The following is an 18,822-nucleotide window of genomic DNA, read 5'->3' as shown; positions in this document are numbered from 1 at the left end:
TATGCTGTTATACATTACTCCAGGTGGATGCCACTCAGTCCCTTGGCAGTGTTCCACCATTCAGTGGAATTGCCACTTACCTATAATTCCAGTTCACTGTCACTGGCCCATGTTCCAAAACTGACTTCCAATTTCATTAAACTTTTTCTTACTTTCCAAAAGTGTTCTCATCCTCTGGTTCCCTGCCTCTCATTTTTCTTCCCCTTGTTACCTTTTCCCCCGCTCTCTCTCTCTCTCTCACTCACTCACTCACTCTCACTCACTCACTCACTCACTCACTCACTCACTCACACACACACACACACACACACACACACACACACACACACACACACACACACACACTCTCTCTCTCTTGCTTTCCTTTCACAAAGCCAAAAGCAATTCTTACCTCTCCTCATCATATCCAATTAACACCTTTTCTTGTTCTGGGCTCCTCCCCCTCCCATTCTTCAGTCTTTATTCTGCTGCCTTCCTGTTCTTTGCTTATACTTTGAATAAGGTGTCATGTATGAAACATTGGTAATATATCTTTACCATCTATGGACACTGCAAGACCAGTTGAATTTCTCCAGCATTTCTGTGTGTTTTAACTACAATCACGGCATCTTCAGACTTCCGTGTTTCACTCCCTCCTCCATTATTCGTAATAAACCATGTTTTTGCTTCCTGCCTTGTAACTCAGAGAGGGGACATTGGCACTCCAGCAATATCTCCCAGTGTTCTTTGAACATTGAGGTGGTGAATATGGGCTCAATTTTAACATTTAGAAGAATTTGGACAGGTACATGAATGGGAGAGGTATGGAGAGCTATCGACTGGGTGCAGGTCAGTGGGACTAGGCAAAAAAAAGGTTCAGCACAGACTGGAAGTGCTGAGGAGGTTCATTTCTGTGCTGTTCTATGGTTCCATGGTTCTAAATCCTTGCATTTTGAAACATCAGCTGCCATCCTGCAGGCTCCCAAGTGTCCAAGATTGAGGAAAGCAGTGGAATTGCTCAGATATTTGTTCTCGGTGAAATTTACTGAATGCCCATCCCACCTGCTTTCTCCCCATCCCACATTCCATTACCTATTCACCCCCACCATTCCCAAAGGCGGTGACATCACTGCAGAGTACTCTTATACCCCACCTGATTTTCTCACAATGGCGCTGCAATTTGGCACTGAAGGATTGGCACAAGGAGATGGGCAAAGGTACCCTTCCCCGAGTAACCAAGAAACACATTACAGGTGCACATAACACGAGTGAGTGCTCAAGTGGTAATTTGTCTCATCCACACGAAAAAGAATCTCAAGGGTATATGTGATGTCATGTATGTACTCTGACGATAAATCTGAAATCTGAATCTGAAGTTGAAAATCCTGCTCTCAGTACTGGAAATATTGAATATCCAATTTGTCAGAACAGAACAATGTAATGTAAAATATAACTTTATATTGAGAATCAAGATTTAATCCTTAATCCCATTGATTTTATAGATTACTTCTGCTTCTGTTACAGAATGGAGGGAGGAAATAAGACAGTTATCTACACGGGGAAGTAGATTGCTGCGAATTGTAATCCACTGTCTGTCTGTGGACACAGGTCGAAGGATAGAACTTGGATATGAAATGTCTGGATGGATACATGGATAGGATGGGATGATAGGGATATGGGCCAAACTCAGGCAGGTGGGATGAGCTGGATGGGGAAATTTTGGTCAGCATGGGCTCGTAGGGCTGAAGAGCCTGTTTACACACTGCCTGACCAGGAAGAGGGAGCGGTGTGATTGACTGGAATAGCTCTACCATGGCTCTGGGCATTCCCCAGCTGGTTGAGGGGTGCAATGGTTTAGTTTTGTGAATTTACCTGGGTATTTCCATTCTTTTTCAGACTTTGAGTTGGACACTGACCTGAGATTTACTACGGGTATGACCAGGGCAGTTACAGCCACACCTTCCACCTCTGCCTTTGGATCGATCCAGCCTTTCACCTTCACCTTCAGAAGCACCACCCTGGCAGGAGGCAGCAGCAGCCAAGCGCACGTCCCCACTTCCGCTGCCCTCACCACCCAGCTGCCTGTTACGGCAGCGCCAGCCCCTGCCACCGTGCCAGCTGATACTGGTACCACCACGACCCTCAGGGCCACCACAGCAAGCACTGGCGCTGCCACCACCTCCACAGTTATCGTGCCAGTTACCCACAGCAACACCGCTGCCATCGTGCCTCCAGCCGTCACTGGGATAACAGCCATGACCAAGCAGAGCGTGACCAGTCCGGGGGCAGTGGCCAGGCCTCTTTTCACATCTGACCCACAGACTGATCAATCAACGTCAGGAAGGATCACTTCAGGCAGTAGTAAAGACCCCCTGTCCGTTCCTTCTCTCACAGAGGTAAGTGCTACCAACGTCCTCACATTCATTCCACGCATCAATGGTCCTCAGACTTGAAATGCTCTTCCATTGTTTGTAACCATTCCTATAAAGCCAACCTCTTGAGACAGTGAAAGCATCTCATTGTGCATGCCACCAACACCCCTGAGGATTTTATACATTTGAACATGGTCAGCTCTCATTCTCTAAACTCCAAGGAATACAGACCCAAACTAAATAGCGTCTCTCTGTAGGACAGTCCATTCATTTCAGGAGTTTTCCTGGTGAATCTCCTTTGGACTGCCTCCAACATTGGTGTATCTTTCAAAAAGGTACCAACATTGTCTGGGATATTTACTCACCTCCCTGTTTTTAAACACCAGCTCTTTGCAATGCCATGTATTGGACCGGCTGGCTAGCTTTTTGAGATATGTGCATTGCACACCGAGATCATTCTGTACTTCACCCATTCACAGTCTCTCTTCACCTGGATAATAATCTACCCAGTTGGACAGGTTTGAAGGGCTTGTATAGCTCCTGTGATCTGGTGCATTCAAAGGGATATATGGCCCATGTACCACGACTGATTACACTCAGAGACTTGAGAGGGGTACAAACACCCTTTTAATAGCTTACAGTCAATGACCAGTAGAATCAATAGTCCTCAGGTGAATCTGAGGTAAGATGGGAAAACCAGGGTTTATATTGGGGTAGGTGAGAGTGGAGCCAGGGGAGGAGCTAGCCATTGAACAGCACACACAGACAGTGAATTCCAGTTCACTGCATTCACACTTTCCTTCAGAATTGAGCCTATGGGTGAAAAACAGAGACCATTCATTTAAAAAAAAATGAATGGTTGACAAATATTTTCAAGTTAAGTCTGTTGTGGGGTCTAATTATTCTGGTTGAGTGCCGCAGGACTGGAGGACTTTGAGCTTCCTGAACATCCTGTGGTACAGGGATACTAGGTCTTGAGGGCTCTGGCTCTGGTCATGGAGCGGATTGACCCACTTCCTGAGCAGAGTCATCCAGAACCCTGGATGGGATACTTGTTGGTTCCTGGCTTGTTTGAGGCATTGAATCCTCAGTTCTGATGGGTACCAGGTCTCTGATAGGGACGGTGTCCTCTCTGCCATCAGGGTATGCCACGTAGGCATACATTGGGTTGGCTTGCAACAGGTGCGCCTTCTTTGATCAGGGGGTCTGTCTTGCTTCTCCTCATGTGCTTTCTCAGCAGGTCTAGCCCCGGTGCCATTAGCCAAGCCATGAGGGTGGTCCTGGATGTGGATTTCCTCTGGATAGTAAACATTAGCTTGTGAGGAGTTGTGTTGGTCGCAGTGCAGAGGAATGACCTTATGGAGTGAAACACCAAGGGTAGGAATTCTTGCCAGCATGAGTCTGGAAGGCCTTTGAACCAGAGAGCTAATTTCATGGCCTTCCATACCATCCTGTTCTCCTTTTCAACTTGTCCATTCCCCTGGGATTTTAGCTAGTCGTCTTGCTTGAGGCAATGCCTCTTATGAGCAGATACTGGCATAGCTCTTCGCTCATAAATGATGAGCCCCTTTCACTATGGATATAGCTGGGATATCCAAACAGGATGAAGATAGTGTCCAAAGCCCTGATGACTGTGGTGGTGGTCATGTCTAGGCAGGGGATGGTGAACAAAAAACATGTATACTCATCGATGACATTGGAAAAATACATGTTTCCGTTGGTGAAAGGGAGGGGACCCTTGAAATTGGAACTGAGTCGTTCGAAGGGGTGGGATGCCTTTATCAGGTGTGCTTTGTCAGGGTGGTAGAAGTGCAGTTTGCACTCAGTGGAGACCTGGCAGGACCTGATCATTTCCCTGACATTCTTAATGGTATAAGGGATGTTGCATGCCTTGACGAAATGAGCCATGCGAGTGATGCCCGGGTGGCAGAGCTCATCATGCAGTGACTGTTTGCAGAGGCACAGCTTCCTCTTGACAGGGTGTCTGGAAGCTCATTGAGAATACCTGGTCTGTATGCTATTATCATACTTATAGATAGAGAGTTCAATCCTCTACCTGGCGATCTTATCATTTTTTAATTTAACCCTTTTAGCGTTATTAAACATGAATGCCACTGATCGCTGGTCAGTAAGCAGTGTAAATTTTCTGCTGACAAGGTAATGCCTCCAGTGCCTGATGGTGCCTACAATGGCTTGGGAGAAAGTTTCCGAAGCTCGTGGGGCTTCATCTTATAGATGAATGGTAGAACTCCAAACCCCCCCTTGAAGATGGCTCGAAATTGATCCAATATTTCCTATGCTGTTCCATGCAATGTCACTGTTAATGTGGTACACCCTCTTGACTAGGCTTACATTTTCACATGCTTTGACACCAAGCCATGATTCATGTCCATCTGGGACTACTGCGAACCTGAGGTGGTGCTCTTCAACTTTCTCCTTGAGTTTACATGTACCTTTCATGTCGATGCTTTGTACATTGTAGTCTTTGAACTGTACAGGATTTGTATGAATGTATGGCTTTATCTTCATTGGCCTGATGTTGTGATCACAGATCAAATTGACCTTTGCCCCTGTATCCAGCTTGAAAGTAATATTTGTATGTAATGATACAGTCCACTTGACCTGCTTGACTCTGTTCACACTTGGTTGTTCAGTGGCTGTTGGTTTATAATCTTTTTGCACGACCATGCCCACGAAAAATGTGTCACTGAGAGCAGTTTCTTCCATAATGTGTACGTGTCTTCTAAAGTGTTAACACTTTTACTTCTGCTTTGTTTCTCTTTGGAAAAACAATGCTTTGCTCAGTGATTCTGCCCTTTGTACTTATTACAGACTTTTCCATAGGCTGGGCATTGCTTTGTTGCATGTTGAGTGCCACATCGTTTGCAAAGTATATCTATATTTGTTATTGGAGAGTTTACTATGTATATTTATGCAAAAAAAAATAAAATATAGATTTTATATAGTCTGTTGCTATTGCCCTGATCTTACTCTTTATTAAGAGTGCTACCCCACCTCCCTTACCTTTCTGCCTATTCTTCCATATTACATGATACTCTTGGATATTAACTTCCCACTCATCTCCTCCCTGCAACCATGTTCTCTGTGGGAATTGGAACTGCCTAGCTTAACAATAATGATTGGAGGTGTCATTATGTGACTTTCCATCTCCCATGACCCTGCTCCACATCCAAGCCAGGGCATCGTCACTGAGCTTTGACTTCCCCTACTGATGATTGAAAAAGGGTCGGATTGTGCTGGGAGATCCAAATGTCCACAGCACAACTTCCAGAGAAAAGGAAAGAATTGCAGACGTTTTCCCTCAGCCTCAGTAAATCACATTGCACCCTAAATTGATAGAATTTGGATGGAATCCAATCAATGAACATTGATTTCCTTTTTAAATTGTTGACCACAGAAAACAAGCTCCATTGGACCAGTGGAAGACATGACAATTAACAATGAAGTGGAGGCTCGAGCAGCGGGCTCTCCAAGTGGAGACTTTGAGCTCACTGAGGAAGGGGAAGTGGTGAACCCAGGGGCAAATAACGAAGTATTTGCGGTCGTCACGCAACCAACTGTCCAGGGCACTGGGAAGATTGGCCTGCCGGATATTATAGACAATGCAATAGACTCTGGCAGCTCGTCGTCAGCTGCACAATTACCCCAGAAGAACATATTGGAGAGGAAAGAGGTTTTAGTAGGTAAGGCAGTTTGTTGATTCATCTTTGCTGCAGTTTGCATAAAGCTTCACCATGATTTCCAAATAAAGTCCACTCAAACTTTAGCTTCATGCAGGCATCAAGCCTGTTAGGTGCTCAGGAAGTTTTGGCCAGCAATGCATTGCAAGGCATGAAGTAATAAGAGTTTTAGCTGGGATCCAAGGGGTGGGTCTTGAAGAGGTTCTTAAAGGAGAGAATTTAATCCTATTGAAGTAAAACCCCTGATATACGGTACCTATGGGGATTGGTAGATGCTGGATAAGTAAGTTTTCTGGTTGCTTGGAACTGCGTGTTTCATGAATGGAGAACTAAATGGCGAGGTGCACCAATTTTAAACCCGTAGTTACCCATTTACTTTCCAGTTTTTTTTTGCAGTTGCTTGAGTTTGCCGGTTGCTTGAATTCCTGATAACACAGAAAATACTGTAAATATATGTCTGGATGTTGATATTAACAATGTTGCTAATGGAAACAACCTTCTGAGTTAAAATGGAAGAAAGAAACTGCAAGGTTGTGTAAAACATGCGGGGATAAGGAAATTAATTGGAAGCCTTTTTTGTCTGAGGTCATGCGTGATGCGCCAAATTCCTCTTTCCCTGCTGTTAGGGAATGGCATGAGACTGACTCATTTGATTATGGCTGTGAGAGGACGGGCTTCCTTCAGCAAGGAAGGATGAGAAGAGATTTGATAAAAATGTTCAAGCATAACAGAGAGATGCTTTTCCTATTAGCAGATGATTCATGCTCCCTGAGACAAGGATACTGGGGAATGAGTCCTCATGGATGACATTACGATCACAGCCATTATGAATGATAGAAACTGGTCATTTGGGGATTTAAAAGAGAATTGGGTTGCCAGATGAAGGAGAATAATTTGCATTACAGGTGTATCAAGAAAGGCAAGTGTATAAGATTAAAGTAAAAGCTGGGGGAAACTCAGCAGGTCAAACAGCATACTTTATGAAACAGAGATAAAGATAGATTGGTTGCACTCAGAGCAAGGACTCAATGGGCATGATGTTCTCATTAAGTGTAGTGATAGCAACCAACAAGAGTTGCCTGTTAAGACCTTCATGCGAGGATGGTACCCTGTCTGCATATTGTGGACCAAATCTATATTCCGGGAGAAATAGTGGCGGCGGAGTCAATTGTATTATTTAAGAAAAGGTTGGACAGGTCTATGGATGAGAAGAAGATGGAGGGTTATGGGCATTGTGCAGGGAGGTGGGACTAGAAAGGGGTGTTTGGTTCGGTGCGGACTAGAAGGGCCTAATGGCCTGTTTCCGTGCTGTAATTGTTATGTTATGTTATATGGGTCTTCATCTGAAGACCCCATTTAGTCTCGGTCGCTTGTGTGCATTAAGTGTTTCTTTCTGCTTCTTTCTGCACAGCGGTTGTTGTTGGGGGAGTGGTTGGAGCTCTCTTCGCTGCCTTCCTGGTGATGCTGTTGATCTATCGAATGAAGAAAAAGGATGAAGGAAGCTATACACTGGAGGAGCCAAAGCAGGCAAGCATAGCTTACCAAAAACCTGACAAACAGGAGGAGTTCTATGCATAAACACATCGAGAGTGCCTCTTATTGTTTGGACTGTAAACAGATCATTCTCTTAAAAAATTACTTAAAAAAGAATAATGACCCCAAATGTCACTTGAGAAAAGTTCTGCTGAGTAACAGAGTTGTGTTTTAATGCTGGTCTTTTTCACTCGTGTTGTCGATTTACTGTACATGTCCCAACCAAAGGGGTCCATTCTCGGGGGCTAGAAAACACAAGCACAGCGACTGCTTCTAGACAATTGCAGCACCACAACATAATTTTTGTTTGGGGCAGAGCATTGGGAATCGTCCTGGTGGCTGAGAGAGATTGAAGGTTTCTAAATCAGAGGAAGATAGGAATTTTGATACATTTTGACCCCCTAAAATGTTGCATTTTTTAACTTGAACTGATTCGTTGCGTTGTTTCCAAGGCTACTTATCCCCCTTCGGAGCTTCTCGTGAGCCGCAGCCTGGTACTGTGTTTATGTTATTCTATATTCACGAATGGATATATCAAAAGAAGTGATTCCTGCTGACTGCCCAGTGAAAATAGACAATCAGTACCTGATGTCTACAGTTAACTGTACTGAAATTGTGTAATATCTTAATGAAAAAGTATTAAAATCTGATGAATAGCAATGGTTTGAACATGATAAAACATATCCTTAAGTTAATGTAGCTAAAATTTGGAATGAATATATGTTTGTGTCAGATTGAATAAAAAAAAATGATTTGTTTTGAAAGAGGTGTTCCTACCTGTGATTCAGATCGGAATGAGGAGGGATTAATTTGGTGAAACTACAGGCCATACCAAAAAATCAAAACCTACCCCCTAAGATTAGGCATTTAGCTGCAGCACACCTTCTGAAGGTTTCCTGTTCACTGATGTAATCCCACCAAACCATTGGGAGGAATGTTCTGGAAATAGAAAAAGGTAGACAACTCCCCATTATGCTCTACAGTTTATTGCAGCAGATTCGTTGAACTAACAGCAGCAGGATTCCGTCCTTCTTCACCTACTCTGTTGCATTCTTTGCTTCCCTCTCATTTCTCCCTCTTTCTCATTCTCTCTCTCACAACTCTGCAACCTTGCGCTCCTGCTCTCTGTTGCACTGAAGCCAGGGAGCACAGTATCATTTATCAATCTGGTCTCTTGCTCAGTACCTTGATGACGATGTCTGCATTAAATTATCTTGATACCATTTTGTTTTCGGACTTTACTCATGCTTTTGTGACCACAGTAGCTCCATATAATAGTTGTGCCCACAGCTCTCTCTGATGGGTAGCAGGACAGTACTGCTGTGCCCACTGTCCTGCATCCCATTGATCAAGGAGCCAGTGCTAGCCCAGGGGTCAGGGTGAAGGCAAAAAGAGCAACAAAAGCCAAAGGAAGCTGTCATGGTAAACATCACAAAAAAGATCTCCATATCCATGGGAGCCATGGCCAAGAGAATGTGCTGAGCAGATGTTCAATAAGATGTTCAGATTTAATAGTATTACATTATTTGATGTTGTTTGAAAGGCCAAAGTTCACAAACCAAACTATAGGGATATTTGCTGTTGTGGAATATGTATAGCTGATTTGTTTTCCAAAGTACCTCCAATTGGAATGGGTACATTGCCTGAGAAGGCATGATGAAGTTTAATCAACCCTTTGGGTATGTCCATCCCATTGAGAAATTTCACAGTGTCAGCAGGAAGTGCTATATTTGGAAAGAAGTTGATTGCCCCAGGGAAAATCCCACATGAGAGATGAAAATTTCAGTGCTGGGGAAATCAAACAAAAATAGCACATGGGTGGTTTGCTGGATCAGGAAATGGCAAATCAAGTTTAACAATTTAGATAAGGACTGCTTAAATTTTCTGAAACGTTCAAGTGAAACATTTACAACCAGACAAAACAATGTTTCTCTGGACCACAGTGTGCACACATAGGCACACAATACCTAGCAGATAATAATCACATATATACATAAAGATATAATATAAAATAAAAAATATAAATATTTTGGAATGATTTACACAGTATACCCAACATATAAATGACATCTCTTCTCACCAATCCAAAATAAATACATCTAAAAATAATTTTATGGGTCTCTAAAATTGTTCAACAGTCTCACTGCCTGCTGGAAGAAGTTGTTTCCCAGCCTGACAGTCCTGGTTTTTAGGCTCCCGTACCTCTTCCTTGAAGGTAGTGTCTCAAAGATTCTGTGTGCTGGATGGTAAGGGTCCTCAATGATTCTCTGAGCCCTCTTTAAGTATTGCTCCCTGTAGATATCATTGATAGTGGGAAGTGAGACCCCAGTGGTCTTCTCTGCAGTTTTAATCACACTCCAATCTGACCTCCAATCTGAAGCTTTACAGCTACCATACCACATTATGATGCAGCCAGGCAGGACACCCTCTATTGAGCTCCTGCAGAAGGTTGTTAGGATGGGGGCTGGTAGCCTTGCTCTCCTCAACCTCCTTAGGAAGTACAGGAACTGCTGTGCCTTCCTGACTAATGAGGAGGTGTGTGTCTAGGATAGGCTGTTCTTTAAATGAACCCCAAGCAACTTTGCACTCCACTCTCTCTACAATGGAGTCCTCTTGATGTCCACCATCATCTCCTTTGTCTTGTCCAGGCTGTTGCTCTTGGTCCACTGTACAATCCTTTTAACCTCCTCTCTGTAAGCCGGCTCATCATTTTTGTCAATGAGACCAATGCAATTTTCTTTTAAGTTACTGTCTCAGAAGCAACACTGTGGTTGCATCTCTGAGGATCGAGCCATTGGCCTGGCAATGCCAGAAGGGAGCTAATCACTGGGTTATGAGTGACAAGTAACATTTATTACGTTTTTCTGTAAACAAAAATGACCCTGGTCTGATTGAGAGATGATGCACTCGTTTCTATTTCCCTTTAGCCCTTAAATAGACCATCTCCTGGCTTTGATTGCTGTAGATGACATTATTTGCTGAAAGTCAGAATTGCTGCCAGATCTCCAACTCTAGCTGAGTTTGTTATAAATATTCTCTCTTGAACATCTATATCCACACTTAATTATGTGAATTTTCATCCACATTTGGGGCATGGTAACTTATAATTAAGGTACTGGGCTAACATCAAGGCAAGTCTAGAAATTAAATTCAAGTAATTAAATAAATCTGAAATCAAAATCCAGTCATTTGAAACTGTCAGGTCATCATCAAGGTCCTTTGAGAAAGAAAATGTGCTTTCTTGACCTGGTCCGGCCCACATGTGACTCTCCACCCATCAACAATGTTAATTTCTACTGCCTCCCCAGTTCAGCAATAATTAGGGGAATAGTCTCATTAAGAGCGACGTCCACATTTGCACGGACAAATAGGTTAACAAAATGATTCATTTTTCTTCCAATGAGAAAGCTATGGTACCATCACTCTTGGGAGTATGTAATGGAAATAACATTGGTTATATTGGCACCTTTTTTCGTTAAGATGGCCTTAGGAAATCATAATGGTAGAGGAGTGAGAAAGACAAGAGCGTATGAATATAAATTGGGAACAGAATTAATTCTGCACTCACTGGTCCAATTATCTCCTGCTCTCCAAATCCCCTTTCACCTGAAGGCTCCATTCTCAGTGTGATGTACCACAAGAGATTGAAATAAAAACCTCCAATTTAATCCAATAAAATGAGATTCAGAATAAAGACTCTTAACCTAAATTGACTTGAATATTCCTCCCAGGGATCGTTTCTGAGGTTTTATGTAAAACAAAGTATGAATTTTACATTTTTCCTCCTCTATAATAATAATTTTTATTTTAAATGTCAGGAATAGGCTTTTATGAGAGACGCAACAACTTTTTACTGCTGTCATCTGTTCACTTTCTTCTGTTCGTGACATGACATGTTGAAGTTATCACATAACTATAAATTAAAGGAAATCCTTGAAAATTTGCAAGCTTAAAAGTGTACATTAAAAAAAACATTAGAGGGTTGTGCCAACCTTAGAGTGAGGGCCAAGACACAATCTTCAGATAGCAAAAATCTCAAAAGCCTCCCGGAGGTCCAAACAGAGTAGCAAGTGGGATAATTGTGAGGACAGGAGCTTCATTCTGTGCAAGTGTGATACACGTGTTGTTTGTGGTACTTTAAATAACCATGACTGATTCTGGCTCTCCATTCAAATGATTAATTGATCCACCAGGATCACAATTCAAATGAATCCAGCATCAAAGTGAAGATGAATCCTAATGTATTTACAGCACATAAAGATGGCATTGGGCCCAACTGGTACATGCTGATGTTTATGTTCCATGCTACATTTCACAACCCTTTCAACATATCTTTGGAGAATGGATCTCTCCATGCCATCTCCTTTCATTTATCCCAAAATATAAACAAATGAAATAACATGAGAAAGTAGCAGATGCAGCCATGCCTTGGTTTGGTTTGGAACAGAGCAAATAACTTTCATCCAACAATTTAGAATCTTAGACAAGTCACTAATTGGTGGGATTATTCATTATATTTTATAACACGTCACCATTTTTAACAATGAGAAATATTAGTTAACTGGTAAAATAACCAAACTCTGAACTTGCATAAACTCATTTACCACTGCCCTAAAAGATGAGGCAGCAGTAACTCTAAACTTGACTACTTCAGCTCCTGAATGCCTTTCCTATTTCTACTCTCTGTAATTATCAAGTCATCCAAAACATAGCTGCCCTTGAACTGATCTGCACCGTCAGATTCACCATCACATCGTGCCTGTTGAACATTCCTTATCTCTTAATCTCACATTGCCTCAACTTCAAAGTATTCATGTTGTCCTATGTAACCCAGATATTCTTTTGTTTCAACCTCACTGACTTCTGACCTCTCTTTCCTAGTTTATCGTACTCCTTGAAATACCATCCTGTTTGCCATCTGTCCTGCTTCTCCCCAGCATTAGTTTGATAATTCTCCCAGCAAGAGCTTTGAGACACCATATAAATCTTGTTAATTACAATCTAACCTTGACAATCACTTGAGTATTTTTCTCGGATGTTTTGTTGAGGGTGGAAAGCATTATGGAGGGCTGCTCTTACAATAGGAATTAAACTCGTGGTACATCTAATCAGCTCAGTCTGGCTCACCTGTCAAAACTGATTTGATTACTCAGACAACAATCTTATTCTGACTGTTCTATTCCATGTCTGGGAATTTCAGAAGAAATATGTGATCACTTTCGTTAGCTTCCTAAGCCAAATGCAGCAGTCACAGCATAAATACATCTCACAAGTGATTTGGACCAGTTTGGACCAGTGATTTGGACCAGTTTGGACCAGTGATTTGGATCAGTTTGGACTGGTTGTGATCTGGACCAGTTTGGACTGGTTGTGATTTGGACCAGTTTGAACCAGTGATTTGGACCAGTTTAGACTGGTTGTTGGTTTATTAATCATGCTGGTAATCCCTAGGATGTCATCCTGAAATTACTATTGGCCACACAATGTTAACCAGCAACCATATTAGCACATGATAGTATGCTGTAAATTCTAATAAAACACAGGTTGAAGAAAACTGTGAATGCTAGCCTACAAAGTCATGGAGAAATATTCTTTCTGATACACTGATTAAATTTAAAAGCCAAGCTTCAGTGTTATAATCTTGTGATAATATTTTATAGACTATCTTCATCTAGTCTTATACCTAGAAATTGGATTTTACACATTTTTGGTGCACTAAATGTATGTTGTTTTTTCCCGAATGCCAAAACAATGATCACAAAAAAAAAATCACTAATTTGGCCCACCTTTGCTTTAAAGAATCAATGTTTACTTTCACCTCTTTAAGAAAGTTCAAGTCAAACGGTGGGATTAATCCAATGGCTGGCATCATATTTGTGTGCAAACTATGGGAAGGGAGTCAGAAGAACAGAAAGCCTGGAGGTGAGGGAAGATCGAGTGGAAGTGTTTGAAGCAAGGGAGAATGAGGAAGGGGGACAGGTGTTCACACGAGAACCCTCCGACCTATGGAATGGCTGAGTTGTGATCTTCACTGTAGGTGATCTCTCCCAAGCCCCAATGTCAGAGGGCAAAGAGAGGATCTCTAATATATTAATATTGACTTTATGCTTGATAAACTAAAAAAATAATGACCCAGCAAGGTCACTTTAAATCATTGGTTCCAACGTGTTATTCTCCCTGTTTGAGTGACAGTTAAAAATTGGACCTTTTGATCCAACTTCTGTTAATTGGTGGAAAGCATATATTTTAAGTGCCTAAAGTATGGGGGTGGGGGGGGGGGGAGGAGGAGGAGGAGTGACACTGAGTTCCGATAGCTCAGTGATTAGCGCACTGGTCTTGTAAACCAGGGGTCGCGAGTTCAGTTCTCACAGGGGCCTCATTTCTGTGAGGGCCACTGAACAAAGTGGTGACTCTCTGTCATTCTTACGGTAGATCAAGAATTTCATCTATGTTACATTCTAAATGTAGTATTACGTTACAATAATGGAACCTTTACATCTGTTCTAGGCTAGTGGTCCAATTTCACAACCAGAATTAGATAAGAATAGTTAGGCAACGTATTGATGTGGTCCTTGCCTGGCCATAGAACCAATTGGGCAATCTTAAATTGTTGTCCTACAAGATATTGGAGCAGAAATCTGTCAATTAAGTCTGCTTGGCCATTCTATTAAGAGCTGATCCCTAGTGATGGGTAATCTCAGTTCTGCTAATAGTGCAACTATTACCTAGGTTAGTAACACTCTCACCTCTGAATTGGAAGATCCCAAACTAAAAACTTGTCGTAGAGAGGTGGATACTGTTTCTGTGCAGGGATGAGGGCATAGTGTATTTTCAGAGTGATGCCCCATTATTGTGAATTCAAACCACGTTGGCAACAAGAAAAAACAATGGTGTTTATCCCAGCCCATATTTATAACTCAATCAACTTCATCAAACAGATTTGGGTAGAAATTCATTCCCATTCAGTTGTGGAAAATCTACCCTATATTAGTGACTGCCATTTCCTCATCTCTGAACTTCAGTTACATTGAAGCCAATTTCCAGGGCTGCCAACAATGTGTTACTCCTATTATGTAACATGACCAATCAGGCTGATTATCTGGACAATTTTCTGCCCTTTTTATTATTTTGATGATCATGGAAATGGTGTTTGCAAATTGGCAGCTATGTTAAAACTTCAAAAAGCACTTCAACGAATTACAAAATAATTTGCAAGCTAAGGTTTTGAAAGGTGATACATTAATGTTTTTTTTTCCTCCCGGAATCAAGACTGTGACAAAATGAACAAATTCTTCTTTCATTTAGAGATAAAAGCTTCCTTTTCCGATGGCCAAAATTCCTCAGCTGATTGGTTCCAGACACAATGTCTTAGCTCGGTGGTTCTCAACCATTTTCTTTCCACTCATGGACCACCTTAAGTAATCCCTATGCCATTAGTGTTATGAGTAGTAAGGGATTACTTAAGGTGGTCCGTGAGTGGGAAAAAAAAGATTGAGAACCTCTGAGCTCCAGATCCAATTGTTACAGAAATATTTTGCTTGAGAAAAATTGTCATTGGCTCATTTCCTTTGGAGCAATGAAACCGTGCACATAACGAGTCAATTAGGTACGATTAAAATCCCTAAAGCAATCCCTTACTAATCACAGAGCACCTATGGCACAGGGATTACTTAAAGTGGTATGTGAGTGGAAGGAAAAAGTCTGAGAACCACTGGATTAGCTGAACTAAATCCATCCAGACAGAGAATTGGAATGTTAGAATCAATTCCGCTCTTTATATAGCTAGAAGTTCTTATTCCAAGATTTCTGCTTACTTCTTCATTTAAGTGTAATATTTACAGAGATTTTTAAAATCTGGCATAAGGCTTAGAAACAATGGTTTCAATATTCTGGATTGCTTTTTATCTTAGACCATATTTGGGCGGCACAGCAGTTAGCCCAATGTTCTTACAGCGCCAGCCATTGGGATTAGGGAATGAATCCAGCGCTGACTGTACATTCTTTCCGCATCTGTGTGGGTCTTCCCCGGGGGCTTCGGTTTCTTCCCACTATTCAAAACCTACCGGGGGTTGTAAGTTAATTGAGTGGCATGGGCTCGAGGACCTGTTACCTTTCTGTATGCCTAATTTTTTATTTTTTTTAAATTTTTTATTTTTCACACCATAAATCACATTAGCCATGATATACACTTTTTCTTTTTCACACATATACAGTGTATGTCTAAATTTAAAGAATTAAAAATTTCCAAAATATAGAGATAGAGAGTCCAAAGGATTTCCTATCAGTTTCCTATTGATCTCATTTTGTGATTACATAAGGAATGTGGACAACACACGAAGTTCTCAGCAAGAGGCCTTGATGGTGGTGTTGTGCAGTGAATGTTTGTGCATTTTTAGACTGAGTGAACATGTTGGGAGTGTGAGCCATGCTGAACCCAGATACCAGACACAATCCATTGGCCTCAGCATCCTTTGCTTTGATGAGAAACAATTGTTCAGAAAAATATTCAATTTGGCAAATCCCATTTTGACCTTCAAAGAGTTAATTGGGGGAAAAAAAAGCTCAGTTCCTAACTGCTTTAGGTGTTCTGACTCTAACATGTATCAAGTCCAAACAGCATAGCTTTTGTTTAACTTGGTTATCATGTTGGAACCATCTGCAAGCACGAGGCTGCAGAGCATGGATCTCATTGTAAAGTTCAATAAAATGTCACAAAATGAAATTTGCTTTTAATCCTGTGAGGGGGGGGGGGATAAAGCCTTGAGCTGTATTAAAAATGGCAGAGAAACCCAAAAGTCTTCAGAAGCTGTGATTGTAGTGAAAGCTCAGAAATGCTTGAGGAGCTCAGCAGGTCTCGCTGCGTCCATAGGAGGTAAAGATATATTATCGATGTTCTGGGCCTGTCCTTCAAGGTGTAAATAAAAAGCAGGCTGCAAAATGCATGCCTGATTTTTTGTTTATAATCTACCTTGAAGAAGGGTTCAGGCCCAAAGCATTGGTTACCTCTTTGGATGTTGCGAGACTTGCTGAGTTCCTCCAGCATTTCTGTGTTTTTATTAAAAATGACAGCATCTATGTCTGGTTTCTCTTCAGTTGCAACTTGTTACCCATTGAACCTTTAAATTCCAAAATATTATCTTTATAACATCATTGGCCAAATCTGTGTATCAACCTCCACAGTAAACTTTTATCTTGTAGGCAAGAAATTGCTGATAGAGCGATTTTAGTTTTCTAGATTGTTAGAAAGTAAAGCAAAGCAATTTATGACAGATTTACTTCAAAATACTTGAGCCTGTCACACCACAGGGTAATTTGGTCCAGTGGCTTGAGATTTTATGGCTAAGGATCCAAATGAGATTAAAGAATCCAGTTCCCGGACACCCTGTTACTCCAGCTCATATGCTCTCACAGGCTTTGTTGTCTACTGTTCTTGCTGAGCCTGTTCAATGAGGCTTTCTGTAGTTCTGAAGACACATTATGAGGCTAAGACCAGGAGAGGTTTCCTTTTGTGAGTATTTCTTCCCAAAGTTACAATCACCGAGCTGTCAAAAGTTGAAAGTTATTTCTGCTGGACTGCTCTCCATTCTCCCTCCCTTCCCTTTACCCTTGTCTTTTTCCCTTAGTTTTCCACCCCTTCTGTCTCTATTCACTGAACCATCCCTCCTCCCCCTGTTTGCTGCTGTGCCCTCCCTCCCTTATCCACCTATTACCTCCTGACTTTGGGACTGTGCTCCTCTCCCTCCCCCACCCCACCATTTTGTTTGGGCACCTGCCGACATTTTTCCATTCCTTGATGAAGGGCTCAAGCCCGAAACGTTGGTTATGTATCTTTAATTTTGCTACATAAAGGACACGGTTTGACCTGCTGAGTTTCTCCAGCATTATGTTTTTACTTCAACCATGGTGTCTGCAGACTTTCGTGTTTTCCTTCCCAGAGTTATTCAGAAAAAGCGTAGAGAATTTGACTTGATGGCAAATACCCAATAGAGTGTATGGGGCAGGGGAGGGAATCAGAACAAAAGAGATGCATTTAATTTGTATTTCCCTACTTCTCTTCTTCAAACTACTTACAAAAAGAAAAAAAAATTCCATATTTCCCATTAAACTGGCTGACAGAAGTATTAGTTTGTGGGAACTTGCCAACCATGAGCAGACAAAGACAATGCCTTTCATTAGGATTCAGTTTTGTGCAAGAAATCTATTGCAGTCACCAAGTGACCTGGGAGTTGTAGGTGTTTCCCCATTGAGTATTATTGGATACACTTACTGACATTGTATTATATTACATCGCTGTCACAGCTACCTCAATGGCATTAGACAAGAATAATCAATCTGCCAAAATAGAGTTGCGTCCTGCAGGAACAACCTCAATCCATGACGGAAGAGAGAGGAACCTCCTGAGATAGGAGAGATTAGTTGAATGACGAATGCTGTATCTGACAATCGAACCTGAAAACACTCAATGCTGTTTTTGCAGGATTTATTATCTTGTCTTTAAAAAAATGAACCAGAGGTAGGTTTACTTCACACAGTGGATATCTGGAGAACATTAGCACACTTTGAATCTTGCCCACTTACAAATTCTGTAAATAGTTTTTAAGAAACTGTACAAATTTTAATGCATTATTGTGCGTTTTAGTATTGGTCCCTCAGAAAATGATGTCCGTATAACAATAGTTCCTTGTCATCCATGCAGGAACAAAATGGGAATTGGAAAGTCGGCTTCTGATTATTTGTACAATTGTATTGTGTGCCCTGTTAAATTTCACCTTTTGAAGAAGTATGTAAATATTTTTAATGGGAAGCATATCATAAATGGATCTTGGTTGTCTTGTACATAACCCTTGTAGAATTGTAGCAAACTTGACCTTCTAGAACCTTGTCTTTTCATTTTGTAAACAGTTTTATTTCAAGTTTCTGGCCATGAGAAAGGATTTAAAAAAAAGATTTGTCTTTTTTTATTATATATATCTGTGCTGTGCCCATTTATAAAATAAAATATAATTGAACTGCCTTCTGTTTTAGATGCTATTGTGTGTGTGTGTTTTTAGTACTGATGCGCATCTTGAAAAACGGTTTGTCAAAGCCTTTTTTAAACAATATAACGTCAATGTGTTCATCGTCATCTATATATTGCACAATGTATATTCGCACCAACATTCTGATTTACTGTTCCTGAAAAGGTACTTTGTAAACAAAAATACAAAAACAACTACAAGAGTGAATGTAATCGAATT

The 18,822-nt window shown here is 41.3% G+C and overlaps 1 protein-coding gene across 3 annotated transcripts in view; it reads left to right on the top strand.

The window, feature by feature from the left end:
* The window catches only part of LOC138741361 (syndecan-3-like), a 235,729-nt gene extending 217,131 nt beyond the window's left edge, over positions 1–18,598 (top strand). For all 3 annotated transcript variants that reach the window (XM_069895301.1, XM_069895303.1, XM_069895300.1), the window contains 3 exons: positions 1,876–2,375; positions 5,770–6,055; positions 7,464–18,598. In XM_069895301.1, coding sequence (XP_069751402.1) covers positions 1,876–2,375; positions 5,770–6,055; positions 7,464–7,630 — 953 coding nt within the window. In that variant the 3' untranslated portion in view covers positions 7,631–18,598. The remainder of the gene's footprint in view (positions 1–1,875; positions 2,376–5,769; positions 6,056–7,463) is intronic.
* The last annotated feature ends 224 nt before the right edge of the window (positions 18,599–18,822 follow it).

Source organism: Narcine bancroftii, chromosome 8 (assembly GCF_036971445.1).
Source record: "Narcine bancroftii isolate sNarBan1 chromosome 8, sNarBan1.hap1, whole genome shotgun sequence".
Classification (NCBI taxonomy): Eukaryota; Metazoa; Chordata; class Chondrichthyes; order Torpediniformes; family Narcinidae; genus Narcine; species Narcine bancroftii.
Note: the sequence above shows the minus strand (reverse complement) of the source record. Positions and strands in the feature narration are given on the sequence as shown.